This window comes from Gopherus evgoodei, chromosome 9, assembly GCF_007399415.2.
Source record: "Gopherus evgoodei ecotype Sinaloan lineage chromosome 9, rGopEvg1_v1.p, whole genome shotgun sequence".
Classification (NCBI taxonomy): domain Eukaryota; kingdom Metazoa; phylum Chordata; order Testudines; family Testudinidae; genus Gopherus; species Gopherus evgoodei.
Window position 1 is genome coordinate 81,368,270 of NC_044330.1, and position 24,562 is coordinate 81,392,831.

The window sequence follows — 24,562 nt, forward strand, 5'->3', positions numbered from 1 at the left end:
ATGGGAGATATCCTTTAAATACGGCTCGCTGGCAATCTATAATCATAAAGGAGCGGCAAGGATGCTGAGTAAACCTCTTTGTGTCAGCCTTTACAGCTAAGGCACAGAAAGATGTATAAATCCAGGGCTGTCTTCCTCTTCTTGCTATTTAAAAACATTAACAAACCTGGCAAATAAAGTTTTCCCCATACTCCTTCCATTTGATTTCCATAGTATGTAATCCTGGGATCAAACAACTGTCGAGGCTCCCCATTATCACAAAAAATTGGGGGGTGGGTAGGGAGGGAGGATGTAGTTGTTAGACTTGGTCACATGGTGCTACATGGCTTTCTATGACCTTTTTCTCCCCTTATCAAAATGATCCTGCAGATATCACTGCACTGCTTCAATTTTCCCCATCTCTCTCCAGTTGCTAAAGAAACTGATTCCAACCTTCCATCTCTCCTCCTTTTAAATGTGGTACCCCAAACACCTACTTTACAACTGAAAAGATATAAAGAAAAATAAAATAAAGGAGAATGTAATGAAAACCGAGAGAGGTAAACTTCAGCTAACTTCTTTCAATCTCCCCCTCCTCTTTGACAATTTTGCTCTCTTGCTTAGTAGCAAAAATTATCACGCTAATTAAGGTTCATGTTCTTCTTTATTTTTCCATACTGCTTCCCTCATTAGTCCATTTGTATAATAAAATTTGGATGTGGAGCAATTTGCGTAAGTGGACACTGGCATAGCACCTTGCTGTGGCTAAGAGACTCCCTGGTCCTCCAAAAGTGGTGTTTCTTCGATGAGGAGGAGCCAGAAAGAAGGTGGTCATGGAGCTGCAGGTAGGAACCATTAGTGGAATAATTTTAGTATGCCTGGGGAGATGCGGGGTGGTGGTGGTGAGGAAACAGTGCTCCAGTGCTCGAGGGCAAGCAGGCATCACTCACCAGAAAGCAAAGACCACTTAGGATGAGATCCGTGGGCATGTGCAAAGCAGCACTGTTCACAGTCAAGGGCCTCATAACTAGAGGGGTACTAGAAGGTGGCTGGCAGAATGGGAACAATGTGAAGATATAGTAGCTTAGAACCTGACACATGAAAGAAAAGATTCCAAGGGCGGGAGGCTGCCCAGCAGTAGTATACGCAACAATAATATCTTGGATTGGAGGCTGGCCAGGGGCGGAGCTATGCAGCTGCCGGCAGGGACATGACTAATGATCGGTTTTTATTTGATTTGTACACATAGTGCCATGTTCCAAATATCTGTACTCCGTGAACATGAATTAACAAACAGTCATGTGAGTATTAAGATGATGCCTTCTTGCTGATGAATTATTAAATCTGAACATTAGGGAATACTATGCAGAGCTGTCATATGGCAGGTTTGTGAGTACAGTGACTAGGAATCCTGTGAAATCTTGCAGCATTTGGCAAGAGACCTCTATTTTGAATGTGTGGGAAGCATATGAGCAATAGAAAGGTGTGCCAAGCGTGGGAATTTTTTCAACCTGTATTAGGCTTTCAGTCTAAAGCCCACTGAAGTTAATGGAAAGATTCAGTGGGCTTTGGAATAGACCCTACAAAAATAATTCTGCCAAAGCTAAATATAGAAATGGCAAAGCCACTCTCTGTTGCAGTGGTGCAGTTTCAGGGTATGTTACAATTGCCATGGTGAAGTAAGTGCAGGTCAGGCATGCAGAGATATATTAAGACTGACACATCAATCAAATGGTTGCCAAGGAAACCTATCATTTTCCAGATGAAATATGCTGGGTGACTGTTAACACTCAGAAGAAGGCCTGGGCCATGAAAGGACATGGTGCTACACAATGCTCTTGGTGAGATATTTGCACATGATATGGATCTATATTCAACTTTGGAAGACAAGAGATTTGTTATATTGCAGAGTATTTTCAAACCATATTATAAAATCTCTTCTTAGTTTTTGTTCAATCAAATTTCTGACATCCGTGAAAGAATATGCCTATAACTATTAATGCTGGGGGCGAGAGAAATATTACTGATGTTCTTCACCACTGACGCATAGCTCCAGAATAACACAACATGGGGCTTCATTAGTTTTCTATGTTGAGAACTAATTTAACAGAACTGCACTCTCTCTCTCTCACAAGTGCAGGTATGGTGACTTTCAAGAGTTTTTGGGGAAATATTGGGAAAAAAAAGTTACAGAGAGGAGATAATGTTGGAAACAAACACCAAATCTGATATTTACAATTCAGCCTGTTTGTGCACAGCTTGCATCTCTGTCAGTAATGATGCTTTATCCAGCCACTATTTCATATCTGCTATCAAGGGCTGGAAGCTTCTTGGTTATTTTAAACCCCTAGCATTAGCAATTTCTACACTACCATGTATACAAAAGACTATGCCTACCCACCAACCAGTTAATTCAAGATGCTGTAACAACATGGAACTACTATGTTAAAATGTCTCATAGAAAACAAACCAGCTTGGGAGTGTGAACAGTGCAGAGCAACCAAATTCTATAAATCTGATTCCTTCTCAATGGACTATTGCTGAAACTAGGGCAGATAATACTGAAGTCATCTGAAAACCTAACAGGAAAAAATTAATGTAGGCCAGACTGCATCTCTGTAATAACAACACTGAGGGCTTTGAACCTGTACTTCACAAAAGTTTTTAAACTATGCATAAATCTAATGAAAGCAGAAACAATTAAATTGTTTCTCATGTTTCAGCTATGCTGAAGCAGAACACTGGGATTCAGCTACTTGTGTACTAGATCCATGTGTTGTTATTTTTTCAGCTTGAATGGCAACTTCTCTGATGCCAAAGCAGCCATTCAAAGCATTGTTAAACAGATACTGCTAGAGAATACCAAATATGTCAAAATACAACTTCAAAATAAAGAATTATTAGTAAAGAAGTGAAGAAACAAGTAACGAGAAGGTAGGACTAAGGAGATGTTCCCACAAAAATATAGAGGATCTGTAGTGAATAGCTGTCATTTTATCTGACAGAACGATACATTTTGGCAACCCCTTAAAAATATAAAGCTATCAGGTTTTGACATCTTTTGGTATGGCGAAGTCATTTTCTGAAGCTTTGCCAAGCCATGTTTCCTATGGGAAATTATCAGCTGTCCTTGAGGATCTTTAAGTTGGTTGCTATTGCAACTGTCTTCCTCTGATGGTTGCAATCTTTTTTTTTTAAAAATGCAATTTAACAATAATGTCTGTTTTCTTGAACACTGAGGGCAAATCATTTTTACTTGAGTGACTAAAGGTAGCCTAAGTGTGGCCCTGATCCTGGAACTGGATGAGGGTAGGTGGACCCTGGCACCTACATGGAATCTCATTGAACTTAGGGGTCGGCCCACATTGAGCTGACTGCAGGACTGAGGCTGGTCTGAACTTCAGAACAGCTGAACACTTGCAGGTCCAAGTCCTACTTAATCCAATGGGAAAAATGAGTGCACAGCACTTCTGACGATCTGACCATTTATTTAGGTACCTATCTATAGGCTCCCAAATTTGAACATTGTGGCTTGAATACCTTTATTTAACAGTTACAGCAGAGAGTAAATCACTACAAACATATACTGGTATTATTTATAGGTCTATTTAAGTTCTTTATATATCATTAGAAAACACTAACATGCACATTGTTGTGTATCTTAGTTTAAGAAAACTTTGACTCATGAACAATGCACATTATTTTTTAAAGTTAATACTTATTTCCAAATGGCTGCTATATTCATGCTATCAAATGATCAGACATTGTCTTCAAAGCCCTACTTATCAGTAGCAACTATTTGGTAACCAGTCAAACAACAAAAATAAGCATGACAAGGTGGGTGAGGTAATATCTTTTATTGGACCAACTTCTGTTGGCGAGAGAGACAAGCGTGTAAGCTCAAAAACTTGTATCTCTTGCCAACAGAAGTTGGTCTAATAAATGATATTACCTCACCCACCTTGTCTTTCTCATATCTTGGGACTAACATACCTACAACACTGCATACAAAAACAGGCATCACATCCGTAAAATCCCTATTACTTTGGACTGCTGTTACCATTGCAGCTAAGCTTTACCTCTTTTCAGGTTGCCTAGACTAGATGACCTAATACTTTTTCCACCTCTAATTCACATAATAGTAAAGTAGAACAATAACTGAATTTCATGAATTTCAGTCTTATATGTTAAGGGCTGAGAAAGGTCTGTTCTTGGCCTCACTCTTTCTTAACTACTTCCTTGTGTGGGCAGCAGGACTGTAATGTACTTCTGTAATCACACTTCTTCTGTACCCCAGTGCTTGAAATACCTGCCTCTTATACCAGAGGTGCTTAAAATATTATACATACTTTGTAAAATGCTTAGAGATAAACAGGTATTCATACAGATATGTAAAACATAGTTCAAAAAGGGATAAATGAACTTCCTTAAAACTTAGAAGTGTGTATTTGTGTGTGTAAAGGTCACTTCCTATCAAAACACTATATTTCAACCATGGGGAAAGACATGCAGATCAAAACCAAGGCACCTTTAATTTAAGCAGACATGACATTAGGCATAAGCAGACTAAACAATTGCTTAGGATCCAGGCAGCTCAGCTCCCTCCCACCCATTAGTACTACTCCCCAAAATACCATTCATCTTAGTTAATGTGGGCTTTTTAACACGTGTACATAAGTGCTGTGTTGATGGATTGTCTGGCCCGGGAAATAATACAATTAGGTCACTGGCTGGACTGCACTACAATAAATGGTGGATGATCAGGCACGGGTTATAGGCCTGCTGCAGACAGATGAACACGATGGTTCCTTCTCGCCTTACAGCCTGGGGGAGGAGTGATCTTGCTTAGCGCCCCCGTTGGGCAGGCACCGCCTCTGACCCTACAGGCCTGCCGTGTTTGAAGGCATCCGCCTCCCCTGGGTGCAGCCGGCCCCAGGATTCCGAACCGGGTTTCACTGGCAGCTCGGTCAGGCTGCGCTGGGGCCAGCTCAGCCCGATCTCCTGGCTGGGCGCGGTCGAGGAGGCCCAGCGCGAGGACGGCCGCCCAGGCAGCACGTCAGCCGGCCACAGGGCAGCCGGCGGCCAGGGGGCGCTGTGTGCCAGGGCTTACAATGGCGGGACTCAGCATCGCCCCCCGCAGGGGGAGGGACCAAGTCACAGCGCGCAGGACGCAGACCCGGAAGCCGCATAATCACTGAGTTTCCGGAATACTCGTACCAGAGCGTCGTGGTTCTGTCCCAGCACGTCCCCCGAGTCCGTTCGTCCTTCCTTCCGCTTGGATTTTCACCTGCCTGGGCGGCCGCCCCCTAGCGCCGGGCGGCAGCGCTACACCCTGCTCGGCCGCTGCCTCGGGCCGGGATATCTATGGGGCGAAACGAGATGCAATGAACCCGAGAGCGAGCGAGACAGCGACGAGCGCGGCGGATACGCACCGGAGCTGCTCCATGGGGGATCGGCCGCAGTAGGAGCGGCTCCCCTCGGGTACGATCCGCCCCTGTCCTCCCCTCGGGCCTCTGGAGGAGGATGGCGACAGCGGCCGCCCCGACCCAGCTGGAAGCCGGTGGGTATCGGTGGCGGGGGGAGGCGGGCGGCGGGCGGCGCTCCCTGAGGGGTGTCCCCCTTGTAACCGCGGCCCCTTCTTCTCCGCAGAGCTCTACTACCTGATCGCCCGGTTTCTGCAGTCCGGACCCTGCAGGAAATCCGCCCAGGTGAGCGGCCAGCGCGGGGCTCCGGCCGGCCCGGCCCCGCCGCCGGGGCCAGCGGGGGGACGGGCTTGGGCGGATGAGGCGGCGGAGCCGCAGCTCGCTCGCTCGGTGGGTGCCGGACTCACGTCCTTTGTGTCTCTCCCCAGGTGCTGGTGGAGGAGCTGGAGGCGCACCAGGTAGGGACTACGGGCTGGGGCGGGCGGGCAGGTGAGAGTCGCCCGGCTCCGCAGCGGGCCCCCCTGCGGCTCCTGGGGACCCTTCGGGCGGCAGCGGGGAGGGGTCGGGGGGGTGCCCTGCGGCGGGCGCATCTCCAGGTGCTACCCGCGCGGGGGTGGGCAGGGCCTAGGAGCGGGGTAAGGATCAGCCCCCGCCCGGCCCCCGCGCGCCCCTCGTCTGGGGCCGGGCCGTGGAGCAGCCGGGGCGCGGGGCAGGGCTGGCTGGCTGGGAAGGGGGCTGGGGGAGTTGCGGGAGAGGCCGTGCCTGCGCTGACTGCCCCGTCCCCTGCCGCAGCTGATCCCCCGCCGCCTGGACTGGCAGGGCAAGGAGCACCGGAGGAGCTTCGAGGATCTGGTAAGTGAAGTTTCGCTCCAACTTCCCCGTAAGTTCCCCCGCCTGGCTGCCGCTCCCCACCGTGGGGTGAGCGCTGAGCCCGGGGTGGGGCGGGGGGCGGCCGCCTCGCCGGTCACTGGGGTGGGGGAGTTACTGCCCCCGGCGCGTGTGTGCGGGAGGCTGCGAGCGAGGTGCCTGTTGTGGAGGGTTATCTGAGGGCACGAGAAAGAACTGGGGGGGAGCCTGGCGAATGGCACAACGCTTAACAAGCTGTAGTTCCGTGTTTGGGAATGGAAGCTGCCTTCTGATTGGCTGAAGCTCCAAAATACGGGAACTGAGGACAGGGCCAGTGTTTCTGCGTGGGGGAGCGGGGAGGACACCATGGCCCTGGCACAGTGGGGGGCTGCTGGCAGACAGAGGGATAGCTGGAGCCCAAGAGTCACTTACTGCGGCTGAGTAATAACGCTGTGAGCTGTGGGTTCCTCGTCATCGATGACAATACCAGCCACACTTCTTTGGCCTTCTAGGATTTCAAAGCACTAACACACTGTCACCTTTAAATGGGATCTAAATAAACCTTTTGGGAAATCTACCAACTACAGTGATATTTCCACTTTAAAAAGAATTTCAATGTAAATAGTTTTTTTTCCCTCCCTTTAAAAACAACAAGTAAACATTCCCCTGCAGTGCTGGAAACCCAGCCATCACAGGCAACACTAAGAACTTGAATGTGAAACCATCAATCAACAAATAACACTTTGCATTGGTTGCTCTTGTCCCAGATGAGACGAAATGCCAAATGTAAACAAAATATAGTAACAAGAAAATAGATTATTAGAACTGAAAGAACTTCACTGAAATCCAATATTACTGATAAGGCAAAGAGAGTTTACAACATAAGATACTGCAATAGCTTTTTAATAACCTCAGAATGTTCCCTGTGAAGTAAGACACAAGCACCCACAGTTTGCAAGAGGGGAACTAAAAGGCAGGTTGATTGTTTAAGTGATACACAGGAAGTCACTGGACAGAGACAGTATTATGATTCAAGGGTTCCTGACTCCTGGCTTATGTTCAATCCACCACACCACACTGATGTAATTGACTGCCTTATTTAAACAATAAATCCTGCACAATGTCACTTAAATGTTTCAGGATTATGTAGTAAAAATATGAAATGTTTCACATTATAGTTAGCAAGTCCAGAGATTCCATGTGCAGAGACACAAGGCAGTCAGAGAGAGTGCCTCGTTTCTAGAGGAGTTGGCTCCCCTCTGCAGTGGAGCTACATATGGCCTTTAGGCCTCTGGAGGCTCTGTGGGCCTGATCTTCAGAGGAGGTTGCACCTGAAGCCCCTGTTGACTGCAGATGAAGCACTTGGGCTTTAGGCGCCTGGAGACACTCAAAGTCTAATTTTCAGAGTTCGCGGGCATCTGCAGTTCCTGCGGACAGTATATGAAGTTGTGGTGGTTCTGTATGGAGGCAGCAAAGACTGGAAGAAATGAGTTGGTTTTCATTACCTTTGGAGGGTACATATCTCCCCCACCCCCGCCCTGTGCTTTTAAAGTTACCAGGAGTTACATACAATAAAGCTTGGCACCAATATAGGACTTTGAAGTTCAGAATGACATTAAATCATTTGAATTAATTTTCACAACACCCATATTTTGCACACACATGATCTTGACTTGCCCTGCCTGTCAGAAACTGAAGATAAGCACCTGTTTCCCTCCCCACCCCACAAATTATAATGATTGTGTGGAAGGGTGACATGGTATTACTCAAACTTTACTACATTGTTATTGACTGAATAATAAGTTTTTCATGTGGCAGTGTCCCCTGGAATAGTAACTTTGAAGTTAAACTAAAAAATCGAAAGGACCCCTTACAGAGGGGACTTGCGGCATCCATACCTTGTGGTTTTTCTTTTCCCTAAGCTATGGAGAGTTGAAGGAGAATATCATACTCCATCTAACCTCTGTCAGATGGTAGTCTGGCCTGATATTTAAACTGAAAGAAAGAGAGGAGAGTAAGTACAGTGGTGAATAAAACTTCAGTGTAATATTTTTTTCTAGGGAACCAAATATCTAGCTGCTAGGTTATTTCATGTTTGCTCTGCTATTATATCTGTCACCTGAAATGAACTCTAACAGTAAGGGAGACCGAATCTGATTTCAGGCATATATGGCATTTGCTTCAACAGTAACATTAATCTTTGCATTTTTGTTCTTTATATTATTAAATCTATCCGTACTTTCTGGAGCACATTGGGGCGCCTCTGGATCACCTTGTTTGTTCATCTAATGGCATTTTTTGAGGCCACATAAAATTCTTTAACCTTGTATCAGTAAAATGAAGACAATAAAAGTCAGGTGGGGAAAAAAACGGAAAAAACAAGGTTTTGGAATTGTTTGCAAGTGGTTGTGATTTCTATATTTTAATAGATAATTAAAAGGTTTTGCTTTCTGACTTTAAAACAGGCAGGAAATTTCCCTCATTTGCATTTTGTGTTAATATTACATAACTAGTTAAGGTGGGTTACAGTAGAGTAAAGGAGTATAAATTAAATATTGTGTTTGTAGCTCTCTGTTTTGGCTGCCTTCATGTTGTTCATTTTCTTTCCTGCTTGCCTTTTCTATCAGTTCCCAGAATAAAGCTTTATCTCACCTGAGGATGTTAGAGGAGTGGCTTTTCTCCAGCCATCATCATTCAGGGTTTGATATACTTGATGTCTGGATTCTTGAATGTACGTGACTGTATATATTTGGACTACTTGTCTGGCCTCCAGTGTTATGGAGGGAGTCAGACATTTTGAAGGTATTGTGCAGAACAGTGTCACCATCATGAGGTGCCCAGGTCAAAGTGAAATTCATTGTAATAGTCTTTCTTGGAAATGTAACGGGGGATCTTGGAGATGCAGTTACCACTCCTTACCAATCACTTACACACTGAGTTACAAACCTCTCTTAAAAAAGTTGCAGCATCACTGTTTCTTCATGCTGATGCCAATATTGACAATAGAGAGAAGGCAGATAGGTGAACTGCAAAGGAAGAACTTTTATTTTTGCTTGCTCCTATAGTGTATAAAGAGAGGCCTCTTTTATTTTTTCATTTTTTTTCCTGTCTTTTCCAAATCTTAAAAAAAATTGACTATCAAGTCTTGATTTCACTGTTCTTGCTGCAGGATTTGAATAGAGAAGGGGTTGTTTTACATCTTTTACAAAAGAAGCTTTTCTCCTAAATGATAGTCAGGAGCTTGAATTCAACAGGTTTTAACAAATTTGGTGTTTTATATAGTCTGACTAAATATTTGGCTTTTGGGACATGACCAGGGATATATCTTAAAAACCTGCTTTGTAGACTTTCCCTCTATTTTATAATTGTTTTTAACGGTATTCATAAGCAATTTTTAAAAGTACATTTTTAAAAACAGAGTTTTCTTTGTTAAATTTTAGAAAAAAAAGTTGCCCTCTGATTCTGTATAATTAACAATAAGAACATAATTAACAGGGATAAGAGAACTCTGGTTAATTCTTGCCAACAATCTGCTCAAACTTCTGTGTTCTATCCAAAATCTTCTGAACTTCTGTGAAGATTTCTCTGTATTTCTATTCTGTTTGGACCTGGTCTTGTATTTAAATGGCAGATAATATGGGACATGAGAAGTCATTTAAAATGTGCTTAAGGGCAAGTAAGAATTTTAAACATACTTACTGAACAAAAAACTGTAGAGCTTTCTGGCCAAGTGTGTATGTGTATTACTCTTCGTTGAAAAGATGGGGGCGGAGGAAACAACAGTTTTGGGCACTTTTACGCAAGTGCTGTGACTAATGCTGTGCAACTGCTTGCATATGCAACCTGAGCAACTCAGTGAACTCTAGCAGGGATAGTCAATAGGCGGACTGTGGGCCAAACCTGGACCACTAGAAGCTTTTGAACGGCCCCCAAAATCTTTTTATTTACTTATAATTAGTGTTGTGGATTTTTTTCTTTGCTCTGGAGTGTGGACCTTGACTATACCTTGACCAAGAAATTTGGACCTTAACAAAAAATAATTCACTACCCGACTCTAAAGGCTTGTCTTCACTAGACTTTTTTTTAACCCTGAGCTATAGATAACCAGTGAACTTTTGAACTACCTCTGGTGCTTTTGTAAAGGCTAATGTGGATGCTCTCCATGTGTTTGTTACAGCCTGTGTCCACACTAGCCTTCAGAAACTCCTGAAGTGCTTAGAGTTCATTGACAATCAATAATTTGAAGTTTGGATTGTGGGAGATCTAGTGAACACATCTGCTTGGTGGTTGTGCAGGCTGATTATCCCAGCTGGCTTGCCTCTAGCTGACTACTTTTACAGATTTTGTTCGTTACATTTAAAAATAGATTTGCTGTGTCCTGGTTTCTGATGTGCCGTCTTATTTTATTAGAGGTCTGTCTGTCTGAAGATGTGTACATGGTTTCCTGGGTTCCCTGAGACCTACTGGTTTTGAGTACTAATCCTGCAGTTTGATCTATGTAGGCATTAATTCAATGGGACTTCATACCAATGAAAGGCTCTGCCAGTATGGATCAGATTGTGGGACTGGGTCCCAAGTTCTTACCTTGTCTAAGTTACTTAAAACTAGTTGTGAGATTGTGGGGCTGTTATTGACTGACATTGTCAATGCCAATTCTAGCAAGGGAGAAGATATTGGAAATCCTTGTAAGTCAGTTTGCCTCATCTCAAAAAAACAACATTGCTTTATAATAGGGTTCTTGTAACCCATTCTGAAACCTTTTTCTTTTAGAGAAGGTAGTTGAGTGGATGGTGGCTTTACAGCCACAGGTGCATTTGAACACCAATGACATCCTGGGTGAGTTCCAGATTCTGAACTTCCTTTTGAATTGAAACTCCACTCATCAGGGTCTTGACTAACTTCCTGCTTACCTTATATAACAGTCATTTATTTATTTGGGTCCTTCTGGACTTGGTTGCTTTTTGATACAGTTGACCGTTGGCTGTTTCTTTGGGAGCTGAGGGAAACTGGGTTTGGGTGAAAGTCATATCTAGAGCAGAGGGGAGAAATCTATCATTGATGACAAATGTCCATCCACAAGGAATTTGGTATGCAGGGTGTCTCAAGATGCTATGCTATCTCCTGTATTAAATACATATGAAACTGGTGAGATCACTTCAAAGAAGAAAGTGGGGTCTGATCAATATGCTAATGAGATGAAAGTTATTAGTTCCTGCACCACAACTCCACAAAGTCAGTCTCTAATATGAATGAGTTTGCCTAATGAATATGTTGGCGCTATCTACTTTCCATCTCTGGGAAGAAAGAAGTTTTGCTTGTGGATAAAAGCTGTCATGAAGACTCATTTTTCTTTGTTTCCCATTTATTGAGGGGCCTCTTTTACAGACAGTGAACAGCGTTAAGAGTTTAGTCACTTTTGACTTAACTGTATTATGATGACCCTTAACAGAACAATATACTCTTGTGATTGTGAGGCTTGATAGTTGAAGCTTCCTTCTAGCACTGGTTCCAGCTGCTCTTCTTCATTGCTGGCAGCAACTTGTTTGCTGCCTAGTTTGGGCAATCATGGTCATATTACATTCACACAGTGTTCTTTATGTTGGCTGCTTATGAAGTGACAGATTCACTTTAATCAGTTCTGTTTGCTCTTTAAATCCTTAAGTGTATTGGGTGTGGCTCTTCCATGAGCCTTATCTTGCTATTAAATCCAGAATCTTTGGGAGAGCTCAGCATTACTGGAATTATTATTGATTTCTCTGCGTGCTACTTTTCCTTTTGAGAAGCAATGGTTGCTCAGGTGGCACTGAAGGACCTGATTTTCTGATCCCTCTCATAGTTGAATCAGAAGCATTTTATTTCTTTTAATCAAATATTATGTTGTATTTGTCATTAGAAAATCCTCCTTTTTCATTGGCCTATTGATGTTGCTTGTGGAAGTCTATTGTAGAGGATGTAGCTCATCATGTTGTGCCAGGATAATATCACTGCTATTGACCATTTAGAATCCTAATGTCATAATAATCCACCTGACAAACTATCCAGGTTGGAATGAGAGTGCTCTGTGCATGCATATCGCTTCTTTGCAATGGATGCAATGCCAGAACTTCTGGTCCTACTTTAGTAATAAGTAGTTAGTTCTGCTGTCTGATGAATTTAAAAGACAGATTACAGTATAGTGGGACAAGGTGAGTGAGATAATAATTCTTATTGACTTGACTTCTTTTGATGTGAGACAAACTTTCGAGGTTACACAGAGCTCTTCTTCCATAGACTCATTTTAGCTAATGGAAATTTTTTTCATCGCATCGGAGCATGTGGGATATAACCTATAAATGCTTGCAGTGTTATTGTAGTACTGTTGGTCCCAGGATGTTAGTGAAATGAGGTGGGTGAAGTGATATCTTTTATTAGACCAGCTTCTGTTGGTGAAAGAGAGAAGCTTACACAGAGCTCTTCTTCATGCCTGGGAAAGGTAGTCAGAGTGTAAAATAGCTGTTAGTGATACAGTGTATTTTCTGGTTTTCAAATCTGCAGTATGTAATTATGAATGTTCCCTTAATGTTGACCATAAAAAGGAGGTGGAAGCAACTGTGTGTTCTATGTTGGAAGAACAATTTAAACTGAAAATCTTAACACTGAATTTTAAATGAAATGTATTAGAAATAGCAAAAGAAAAATTGGCTTAGGAAATTTCAGATGGCCAGAGCTACTTGCTTGCTAGTCATACTGGCTAATGAAGAAGTGATTTGCTTGTTTTTGTATTGGGGAAATAGGCTATCTTTATCTAGGAAAGGACAATACTGAAGAAGAAGGCAGGCCATTTTCTTATGATGGAAGACTTGAATCTTCCACCATGGGTATGGAGTAAGCTCAGTTAATGTCAGATCTTAATTGAACCCATTCACAACAGCTAAAAACTGCGCAGACAGATCTTGTGGCTGTTGTAATGTTTTCAGGTTATCCTCCACTTCCTATTGTTTAGAATTTAAATGGAACATGTTTGTAACAGTATGGGGTTAAAATGTCTGGCAAGTGAGAAAGGCCATAGTTGCTTAGCTGAGTAGTAGATACTTTATGTAAAAAGAATAAACTGGTGTGGTGAAATAGAAAATGATTCCCCAAACTGCCCTCTGCTTATTCAAAGTACTCCTTTGAAAACACTGAGGTTTGGGGGATTCATGTTTCTTCCTCTCTGGCTTTCAGAATTTGAAGTCCTCATGTTATACTTGAAACTATAATACAAGCTATTGAGTTAGCTGTTGGCATGACCTTACTGGTCAATTTTTTTAGTGTCCAAGATATTTACAGGATTCTGTTAGATATGCTGGGTATAATTCATGTTGAGTTTTAAAAAAATTGTTCTTGCTTGTCTGTGTACGTAAATATTTAAATATGAACTAAACAAATAAAATGTTAAATGGAAAAAGCTCAGATGAAGAGGAAAGAAATATTTTTTCTACCCTTCCAATTTAAGGAAAAATAAAAATTGTGTGTGGTGTTTCATGTGTTTAGGTGGCAGCCAATACACACATCCCTCCAGACTATCTTCTGAAAATCTGTGAGAGAATTGGACCCCTCTTAGACAAAGAGATCCCACAGAGTGTTCTTGGAGTGCAGACTTTACTAGGTGTAGGACGGCAATCTTTGCTAAGGGCAGCAAAAGGTAAGATTTAAAAGTCCACATAATCACAACTAATTTAAACAGTTAAGAATGATTAATATTTAATGCAAAGTATCTTTTAAGTTCAGTATCTGAGGTGTTTGCATACTTGTGTGAGCACTCCTCATGCTACTTTACATGGACAGTTTCTATGTTCTAGTTACAAACTTGCTAAAACACAACCACTAGGAGAAAGTTTGGCTTTCTCTAAGGCCAGGATTACACTAGAAAAGGTTTGCTGGTACATTATAGCTATAATGATAAACCCTCCAAGTTTATACTGGCAAAAAAGTGCATTCACTGATGAGGCTTATGTTGGTTCTAGAAGCAAAATATGCTGTACTGCCAAAAGCCTTTTTATACCAATATAGAGTATCAGGGTTGGAAGGGACCTCAGGAGGTCATCTAGTCCAAACCCCTAATAAAAGCAGGACCAATCCCCAGACAGATTTTTTTCCCCAAATCCCTAAATGGCCCTCTCAAGGATTGAACTCACAACCCTGGGTTTAGCAGGCCAGTGCTCAAACCACTGAGCTATCCCTCCTCCAAGGAGTTTTGACAGTACAATGTTGCAAAAACCCATTGCCCCTAAACAGCACTGGCAAAAGGCATACTGGCCTGAGGCTATGTCTACAGTAGCACTTTTGCTGGTAAACTTGTTGGTCAGGGGTGTGGAAAAGAAACACTCTCCCAACTGACATAAGTTTCACCAACAAAAGCCCCAGTGTAGACAGCACTATGTTGGCAGCTTATATGGGAGATCTTATAGGAGTGCAGCTGCAGCAGTACATCTGTGCCACTATAAGGTCTGTAGTGTAGAAATAGCCTAAAGTTGGTAGGAAGTATAGAAGCGGGATGTGTGCAATATCCAAACTGGACATAGGTGCCATTGCTTTGCTTGTAAGCCATCAGCTATTGTCATCCTGAAGAATGGGAGTCTTGAGATGTTGCCAGTAACTTGTTAATTATATCCCAGACTTCAATATGTCATGAAAAAACCCAAACCATAAACTCAGCATCCAAACCCCACCCTATACTTATAAATTTAAGGTGCTATAGTTCAACATGCAATAACCTGAGATAGAGCTTTTCTTGGGAGAGGATATACATTGCCACTCAGCACTATGCAGGTCATCCAAAGCAAGTGTCCATAAAACCTTTTATACCATACCAGCTTTTATTCTGTCTATGGATATGTGTACAGAAAATTATTTTCGAAATATTCAGTTATTTTAAAAGATGTTGCTGAAACAGTGTTTAGTATCCCTGTTCCTGTAAAACTAGGTACTTAGTTTTGAATGTACATTACTAGATACATTACTTTGAATGTAATTGTGTAACATTTAGAAGGAGAAGAAATGAAGCAGCTGTAAAAATGAAGAGTTGTATCTGGTCCTTTCATGACTACAAGTGAGTTCTGGGTCCCACTGGGAAGCTGGGAGTCTCCTCTTTCATTTGGATGTTGTCCCTGAGGGTAGTCCTGCTAAACCATGGGATATCCTTTAAAATTGTGCCATTTTTTAGGTACAGAAAAGCTGCTGCAAGCCCAGGGCTTAATCTTGCCTGATGTGGGCGCTTGGCAGGTGTAATGTAATGGAGAAATTCCATACTTGTAGGGAGAAGAAGAAAACATTTCTGTGGCAGATTGATAAAGCAAACAAAAGAAAAAAACAACGGCTGGTTGCAAACCTCTGTTCCAGTTTAATGTTAGAATAAATCTCAGGGCAGATGATTACTGGGCAGAGCTCAGATGAGTCAGTCAGAGATATAGGATAACTTGAAGAGCAATGTGATGAGTTACAGGGAGATTTCTTCCATGTATTTGACTTTCTGTATAGAGAAAATATATTGGCCTTGAGCCACTTGGTGAGTAAACAATATCTTTGTTCTAAGAAGTAGTAGTTCTTTCCAGATGACAGTTTTATGGATCTTTTAGAGTTGCACTTGAGTAATCTAAATCAGGGCTTCTCAAAGCCAATCCGCTTGTTTGGGGAAAGCCCCTGGTGGTCCCAGCCGGTTTGTTTACCTGCCGTGTCCCCAGGTCTGGCCGATCGCAGCTCCCACTAGCCACGGTTCGCTGCTCCAGGCCAATGGGGGCTGCCAGAAGTGGCACAGGCCAAGGGATGTGCTGGGCGCCCTTTCTGCAGCCCCCATTGGCTTGAAGCGGTGAACCGCGGCCAATGGGAACTGCGATAGGCTGGACCTGGGGACGCAGCAGGTAAACAAACCAGCCCAGATGGCCAGGGACTTTCCCTGAACAAGCAGTGGATTGGCTTTGAGAAGTAGTGGTCTAGATAGTGACAGAAAATAGAGAGCTCACACCTTTGTTCTAGAAAGCTTAAGTTGCACTTCTATATATAATTATTACAATAAGAGAAAGCTGAGAATAAGAGAAATTTTGGGTTGTTATATGTTCCATCAGGGTTCTGCCTGGATTTGGACACTCCGTGTTCATGGATTCAGTGGTGATGCATGAGTCCATCCATCACTGGCATTAGCCTTCTGCTCCACAGACCTTCCTCTTCATAGAAGTTCATTTCTCTCCTTCCAGATGGCCACTAATGGAAAATGCCCAACTGTGATTTCCGAGGCACTTTGTTGAGCGGGCTCTGAAAATGCACTATTTTTTCCATTAGAGGGAAGTCTGTCTGAGGCCAACTGGCAGCAACGTGGCTGGAGAACCTTAAAAGAAAATGGCCTTAATTCTAAAAACAATGTTTTAAAAGAGAGAGAATGTGGAAAGCACATTACCACCAATTAAAGGAAACCAGATTTAGTAAAACAAAAATCTTACTCACTCCCATCCCAAGTATAAAGTATTTGTGTGTACTCTCTCCCAGATGTATAATACACTGGGATTTTCTTAATGCAAATTAAGATGAAAAGTTGAGATTGTTACTTTTTAGTGTTCCTTCCTCATGGGAAGTTTATTAAATGTTATTACACTGTTAATTACATGTACTCTTATTCTCTCGCACTTTTTTTACCCCATCAAATTTAGACTTTCTAAACCTGAGAAGCCAAGTAAATAAAGATAGAAATGTTTCCAAATTCTAAGACTTTATCACATAGTAAATACAAATCAGAGTTTCATCATCACTAGTTTGTCTGAAACCTGACTCTTTAAAATGATTTAGCTGCGTTTTATGAAAACTCTGATTCTCAGTAGTCAGGACGTACTAGATAGTCAGGGGATGAGTTTTTGGTGTTATAAGTATTCGGACAAATGGGTCAGCTGAATGCAGAACCCACCTCTGCAGCTCTTTTATTTTTTTTTTGATCAACTGTTAATTTCATTGATCTAGATTGCAGGCATACACTATGGAAGGGATCTGCATTTGCAGCTCTTCACAGAGGCCGTCCTCCTGAACTACCTGTAAATTATGGGAAGCCACCAAATGTGGGTAAGTAATATCTCATTAAAATATAAAGTGTTTTGGATTTTATTTGTATCTTTATTAGCTTTTTTAATTGAAACTTTTGTTATTAATCCAGATGCTACTTTAGGTTTTCATTTACATTTTTTGATGAGTTTCAAGATGAACTCATCCCAAAAGCTTTTAATTTATTCTATAAGTGTTTTGCTTCTTCCATGAGTCTTTTTCATATGCTTTCTTGCTTTCTTATTTTTAAATCTGTGTGTGCTTGCACGCACACCTGTATATACATAAATTATATTGTTGCCCCTCTGCCAAGTGGTGGTGGATGTCAGAGCCTGACTTGTTAGCATCCCTTTGGAGGAGAAATCAGTGATATGAAATCGGGGTATGTTCTTGTTTGTTTAACCTATACATGAGAGTCTTTTCAACAGACTTGGTCAGAAAGAGCATACAGGCAATTCCTTCTTCCAGGAATCTCAGCCAAAACACCAGTTCTTGGTTCCTGGGGAACACTTCTGCCTCAAGGATTGATTAGAGAGATTAAGACAAAGCGAACTGCTTGTCACAGCTCCCTCAAAGAGAAATTGAATCACAAAACTAAGAACCCAAGCATTGTGTCAGTCTGAACAGCGTACACATGTTAAGGAAAAATAACTTGTAAGACTATGTATAATAGCACCAATGGTGATTCCCACCATAACTATAAGACATGTAGGCATTGAACTGTTTAAGCCCTTTTCTACGTCGGAGTGCTTTATTAGATATACAGCTATAGTTATATTGGTATAGTTCGTGCTCCCCCTCCCTCCCCAGTGAAGATACTTTTATTCTGATATAAACATTCCTTTTGTTGGTTTAGTAGAGACACCTTCCCAAGTGATTTAAAATAAACTAAAATAACAGAAGGAATGCTTATACCAATACAAATCCTAATGTGGACACTCTTATTGTGATATAACTACATGGATTTACATTCATGCCGTAGTCTGTGCTGAAAAAAACCTCTCTTCTGTAGACAAGGGCTAAAACTTAAACTAGCCATTGTTACAGCAAAGAAACCAACTTGATGGCTTGCTGGAGGACAAGCAGCTGCCCTCTGCGCACACCTTCTTTGTTGTTTTATTATTTTATTTTTCAGATGGGCACACACAAGTGCACACTTTTTTTTTTTTATTGTCTGCTGAGGAATCTGCTGTCACCCTCACATCTCTCAAATAGAGCAAGCTGACAAATGTAACAGGGGAGATTTTCTAGGTTTCTGTAGCATCCAGTCCAACTATTGTTTTTAATTTAAAATATCAAAAAAAAAAGTTTTTTTTTCTTTTTTGTCTCTCTTCCTTCCCGCTATCCCTGCTTTAGCCTTTTTGGAAATTTTCCCCTTCACCTTCTTAGTGAGTTTCTCTATCCGCGGTCCAAAGCTAGGACCCTCCCATCTGGGATTATTTTGATTTTCTTCTTCATGTTGAGGATGCTTATTTTTTGTTCCTACTGTCCCCATTCCATTTTTTGTGTTTCTGGTCTCCATCCCAATCTTTTTCCTCCTTTATTTCCTAAAATTAACATCTGCTGAGAATGAAACCCCGTCAGTGTCACTCTGCACAAGATGTGTGTTACATAAGTAACAGAATGTCTCATTATTACTTCTATTCTGTCAATGAGTGGGTGAGGTGATATCTTTTATTGAACCAACTTCTGTTGATGGGAGAGAGAGAGATGCTTCCGAGTTTACACTTGAAGAAGAGCTCTGTGTAAGCTCGAAAGCTTCTGTCTCTCACCAACAGAAGTTGGTCCAGTAGAAGATATCACCTCACGGCCTTGTCTCTCTAATATCCCGACAAATAATATGCAACGATGTAACATTTGTAAATTTTCCTTTTGTTGGCTAATAACTCGTGTGTGATCCTGATAGTTAGAAGTCACAAAGGGATTATGGCTTTGTATTACATGATAACGTCTCTCCATTTATTCTTTTAAAGTAGCCTAGTAATGATAAAGCAACAGTTGTGTTAATGGACTGTTAATGGGTCTGACCTTATTCATTAACATACAACTCCTATTGATAGAAATAGAAGTAATACATATGTAAAGGCTTCTGGATCACAACCTTAATTAGGTGATTCAGCCAATCAAAATACAGCTGGTTTTGGATAATTTATATTACCATTCGTTAATTATAGTTAGGCTCAGAAGTTTGATCTTTTTTCTTCATGGCTGTTCTGTCAAAGAGCTATATGTTACCTCTGACATAACAGTTGTAAAATGACTTTAGGGTGGTAAAGAGCAGAATAGTTTTCTGTTTTTTTGCATCCTTACTGCTTCATCTCTTGTCACTTCTGAACCCACCAAGATATAAAACTGTGATGGTAGAAGCAGCTGTTATGTACATTTGAATTCATTGTATAAATATTAATATGTGTGGTTACAACTTAAAGGGTTTTTTCTGCTTTCCATATGTACGCATAACTGCTGTTAGGTGAGACAGGAAACTTAGTGTACAGGTATGTGTAAAAACCACACTCCCTAAAACTTGGTTATAGTTGAACTATATGGTCATTTTGGGATATGATTTCACAACAATTCCTACTCACGTTTCTGAACTGTTTTCCGAATTCTCCTCTTGTACATAATAGGTTCTCGTGGGTCTGATAGGCTGTAAGGTTTTTAAAGATGTCCCATTGTATGTTTGTTAAGTACCAAGCAAACTTATAATGCTGTACTTAAAAATCTTGTTGCTTAGAAGGCAAGATGAGTGTCCGTGTTACATGCTTTGTAGAATGGGTTGAATTCCGGTAAACAAGCAGGTTAATATTTAAACTAGAAATGTTAAGCTCCTGACTGCCGCTGTGACAGGCGGACATGCTGCAGAATAAACGTTTTATCTTAAAATTGACAAATTCCCCTTTCCTTCCACATCCCCCTACTTTTTCTTTATATAAACACATTCTAGTGGGTATGCTTGAGAAGAGAGCCTTCCAAATGTGAACTCATGTATTCCGGTCTTAGACAGCTGGAAACAGCTCAAAGTGAACGGGGTACTTCACAGATCTTTTAAATAATAAGTTAATTCTGAAGCCTAATGTTGCTTTAAGTGTCAAATTTCCAGTAACATAGGCACATAATTGTTTCGTTTGTTTATGAAATTGTGGTTGTGCATACAAATGATTTACACTTGAAGATTAGATAAATAAACAAAGGGCAGAAATAGCAGGTGTAAAAGTGTCCAATATCATTTTTCCCCTCAGTGAGTAATGTTGACTTCAGTAATAACTTAACCAAGGACTTGATTATGCAAAAATTTACTAACCGATATGATGCTACTTCCGTGGGAGTGCACATAGTTGTCTCCTCATCCTTCAGTTGTGTGCTGCACAGCACCTAGATCCTTTCCCTCCAGGTCAGGGGATTTGTGGAGAGTGAGGTAAGATTGGGAATGATACAGATCATTTCTTCCCCCTCCAACAAATACAAACACTCAACTTACAACTGGGAGATTGGGGAGGGAATGCAGTAAGAGTACTGGTATGTAGTGCAATTGTGTGCTTATACATAGGGTGCTTTAAGAAACTCTTTGGGACAGGAGGAAGATGTGTCTGCGGAAACTACCAGCTACCAGGAATCATGCTGCCGGCCCCTAGATAGAGGCTTATACCACAGGGATGTGGAGTTTCCTTGTTGATTCTTTGAGACATGTGCTGATGTCCTCTTCCCCCACTAACAGAATAACTGGGATGAAATTTCCATGAGGACAACCTCATAGATATAAATGCTCTTTAATCTTCTCCTTCAGAAGTGGGAAATTGAGGCCACCTTTGTGCCATCACAACTGGGAGATGGAGAATGAGTTGTGAACTTTCTAGGGCTCCTGGGGGAATTATGGTGGAGAGAGAGTTGGGAGTTCTAACAGCCCTTTCAGTGGGTGGCACAAACTTACTCCTAGGCACCTGTTACATCTTGCAGGAGACAGGTGTCCTTTGTGCAGACATAAGGAAGCAGGCAGGCTTCCCTTCTCTGTCCCATGTTAGAACTGTTCTTAAAAAAGTTAGTGCTGAGAGTATGGATCAGTAACTTAAGGGTGAACATTATTATGTAATCACTGTAGGTAGTACAAAAAAAATTAAACCGGAAAATTCATAGTTTAACATCAATATACAAGAAACACAATTGCATGTATGGAAATTCATTGTTAAGGTATCCAGACTACCTTAAGTCTGCCCACATAGCAATGCTCTGAGAAAATCAGAAACTCTGAAGATTTACTTATTCATAAAAAAAGAACTTTGTCATATCAGTGACTATGAAGGCTAAAATGCTCTATTCTTACAGTAGGTGTTCCAAATTCTGCTCCTTTTTTTGGCCATATGCAGTCCACAAAAATATTTTACAAATATTTCACTATAAAAACAATGTGTTGAAGGCAATTATTCCCCAACTCAGAGCCCAATTCCCTCATGTGTGGTGTTCCTAGTCTCCTTGCTAAATCAGGCCTTCTGATTGGGTTAGCTAGCCAGGCAGGTTTCATTCTCCCTGTAAAACTCCATATGTCCGGATTATGAAATTACAGTGCTTACATTAAAAGAACAAATGCTAATGTGGTGCAAAGGCACCACACCTAGTATTGGAGACGTGTATATATGGTGCTGACATTGGCGTTAATGTTCTGTGGCTCATGTTTTCAGTTCTCCACCTAAAGTAGTTCAAGCATTTGTACAATTGAGCAACTGTTTCTGTATTTTCAGATTTTTGTGTTTCAACCGTTAACTCTCAATTTCTTGGGTGTGTTTTATTTAAATAACATGCTTGTTGGGAATTTTACGCATAAATTACTAATATGTGTTCATGGCTTGGACTCTAGTTTAAGTATTTTTGTCTAGGAATTGGCGTAATGTAAGAATGTGTGTGTATATCTATGCATTGAGGGAGTGGAGCTAGCTGTCAGGGGAAAGCAGGAGAACAGCCACACCTAAAGCATGCTCCTTTAGTTTATAGGCAGATTTTTCAGATGGAAAGTTCATCCAAAATTAATGCTGTTCCTTGATAAGGTGAGGAGGGTTAATATACCATGTGGATCAGGGAATTCAGTGTCAGCACAGCCACAGAGCTAGTTGTGCTGCCTTTGGGTGGGAGAGGAGAGCTAGGACATTCAACAAAGGGGTTGGCTTCCCCTTGAGATGTCCCAACATCTATGAGTTGGAATTATAAATTCTCAATGGATCTACAAGCTTCATGTACAAGGGAAGCTGCAGATTCCTTCTCTGAGAGAAGAATCCTCTCCTTCCTGAGGGGAGAATAACTCAGGTTATCTGTTGCATCAAACAATTGATATTTTTGGGAGCATGGATCTCAGTGTGTAAATGAATATTATGGCTGCAAATGGCAGTAAATAACCAGAAGATTTGCTGGCACCTATATGTCTAAGTGATGAATCATTTAAGCAGCTAGAAATTAAGCTCTTACACAAGAAGAACACTCTAAGGAAGCACTTGTTTTTTTTTAAAGAGTGAACTGGATGTGCTTGTGTTCTGTGCACCATGCCATCTGCAGTTAGAGAGAGCCCATCCTATGAGGGAGTGCTACATGGAAATACAGTTTAAAAAGGTCCTCCCAGGAGAAATAATTGTGGTCAGATAGACTATTAGGCTGCTGTTACGCCCGATATAGCATGAAGTAAAGCAACTAGTGAGAGATGTTGCTAAAATTTCTTAGGGCTGGTATGTTGCCTATTCTCTGTGTGGGAATCCCAGTTTTAAAGCTTTAGGCATTATGAGCACAATAACATCATTGTACTGAAGGAACCAGCCTTCAGAAAGGCTTTTTGGAGAGTGTGTGTTTGTGCATGCATGCAATTCCTTGTTATATCTAAACTTGTTTTAATCTTCCACTGAAAGATGAGAGCTGGGATTGCGTATTTTTTTGTTTGCAATTTATCTGAAAACAGCAATTCACTGAAATATAAGAATATAGAAAACCAATTGCAGCCTAATTTTGTGTGTGTGTGTGTGTGGTATGCGTGTGTTTAATATTGGCTGCTTTTTTTAAAAAAAAAATGGGAATCCAGTGTGTGAACACTTCAAATTTGCTAACCATCTTCTTTTTGCTTAATGATACAATAATACTTGGTATTTCTTAAGCACTTTGTAGTCAAAGATATCCAAGCACTCTACAAACATGAATATATTTAAGTTTTATTATCATCCACTTAAAGTCGGGAAGTAATAGTATTTCCATTTTACACATGGAGGAAGTGGAAGCAGAGAGAAGTTAAAGGGGTTTTCACGTGGTCAAGGTGTGAGCCAACTGCAAACCTGAGAATAAACCTAGGATTCTAAGCGGGGAGGTAGATGCCAGATTGCCATTGACTTTCAGTTGGAGTTCAGCACCTCACTGCTGTTTGTTTTTGAAAATTTCCCTGATGTTGTATATAGCAAATGTGGAGGAGGGGAGGGTGCTAACATTTTCAAAATAAGTCTCATAGATGCTTTTAAGTTAAAATTTTCAACAAAATAAACCATGTTCTACTTTTCTTAAAATAGGGTTTCTGATATATTTAATTTTATGAATAACACGGTGAGAAAAGCCTTGTGGAATTTATAGTAGAGGGAAGATAGTATTTTCTAGCATATTTTGATATGTATGTGAAACTTCCTGGTTCATGCTACTATTAAATCTTTTAAACATTTATGTTCCAGAAACAAAACTCTGGTGCAGAGCTGTTTGAAATTGCTAAAAGGCAAATACTTTGTTGCCTATCATATTATTTACAAAACCTAAACACTGAAAAGCAAGGAAGAATGTATATACAGAACCTAGCACAGTAGAACCTCTATGCACTACTGTAGTAATGGGGAAAAAAGATACATGAATAGTTAAGAACATTATTATGTAGGCAGTGTAAGAATTAACACAATGTTCTCAGGTACAGTTAAATGGAAAATATCAGTTAATATTTTGGCATAGTACTGTTCCCTGAGAAGAAAGTTGAATATGTATTTTAATAGGTAAAGTGTAAGTTGATGGACGGTAAAATTGTTACTTCTATTGTGGACTTGTATTTGAGGCTGATCACTGTGTGTAATGTGCACTTACTATAGATAACTCTGAAATACCACAAATACCATTTTTCATCACTAATGTCAAAACACTACTCATCTGGAGTTGTCTAATATGAAATAAATATTTCTTTGTACTTGAAAACAATGTTTTGGTTGTCTGGGCAGTTTCTTTATTACCTTGCTTCGATGTGCTTGGGATTTGTAAATGATGTGATAGGTGTGTAT

The 24,562-nt window shown here is 41.1% G+C and overlaps 1 protein-coding gene across 4 annotated transcripts in view; it reads left to right on the top strand.

Annotated features, from left to right (window-relative positions):
• Positions 1-5,453: 5,453 nt before the first annotated feature.
• The window catches only part of BRWD3 (bromodomain and WD repeat domain containing 3), an 86,987-nt gene continuing 67,878 nt past the window's right edge, over positions 5,454-24,562 (top strand). For 3 of the 4 annotated variants that reach the window (XM_030574305.1, XM_030574306.1, XM_030574308.1), the window contains exons 1-6: positions 5,454-5,539; positions 5,629-5,687; positions 5,831-5,860; positions 6,195-6,254; positions 13,761-13,911; positions 17,214-17,312. In XM_030574305.1, the coding sequence (XP_030430165.1) occupies positions 5,503-5,539; positions 5,629-5,687; positions 5,831-5,860; positions 6,195-6,254; positions 13,761-13,911; positions 17,214-17,312 (436 nt within the window). In that variant the 5' untranslated portion in view covers positions 5,454-5,502. The remainder of the gene's footprint in view (positions 5,540-5,628; positions 5,688-5,830; positions 5,861-6,194; positions 6,255-13,760; positions 13,912-17,213; positions 17,313-24,562) is intronic. The other variant, XM_030574307.1, reaches the window with a different exon arrangement.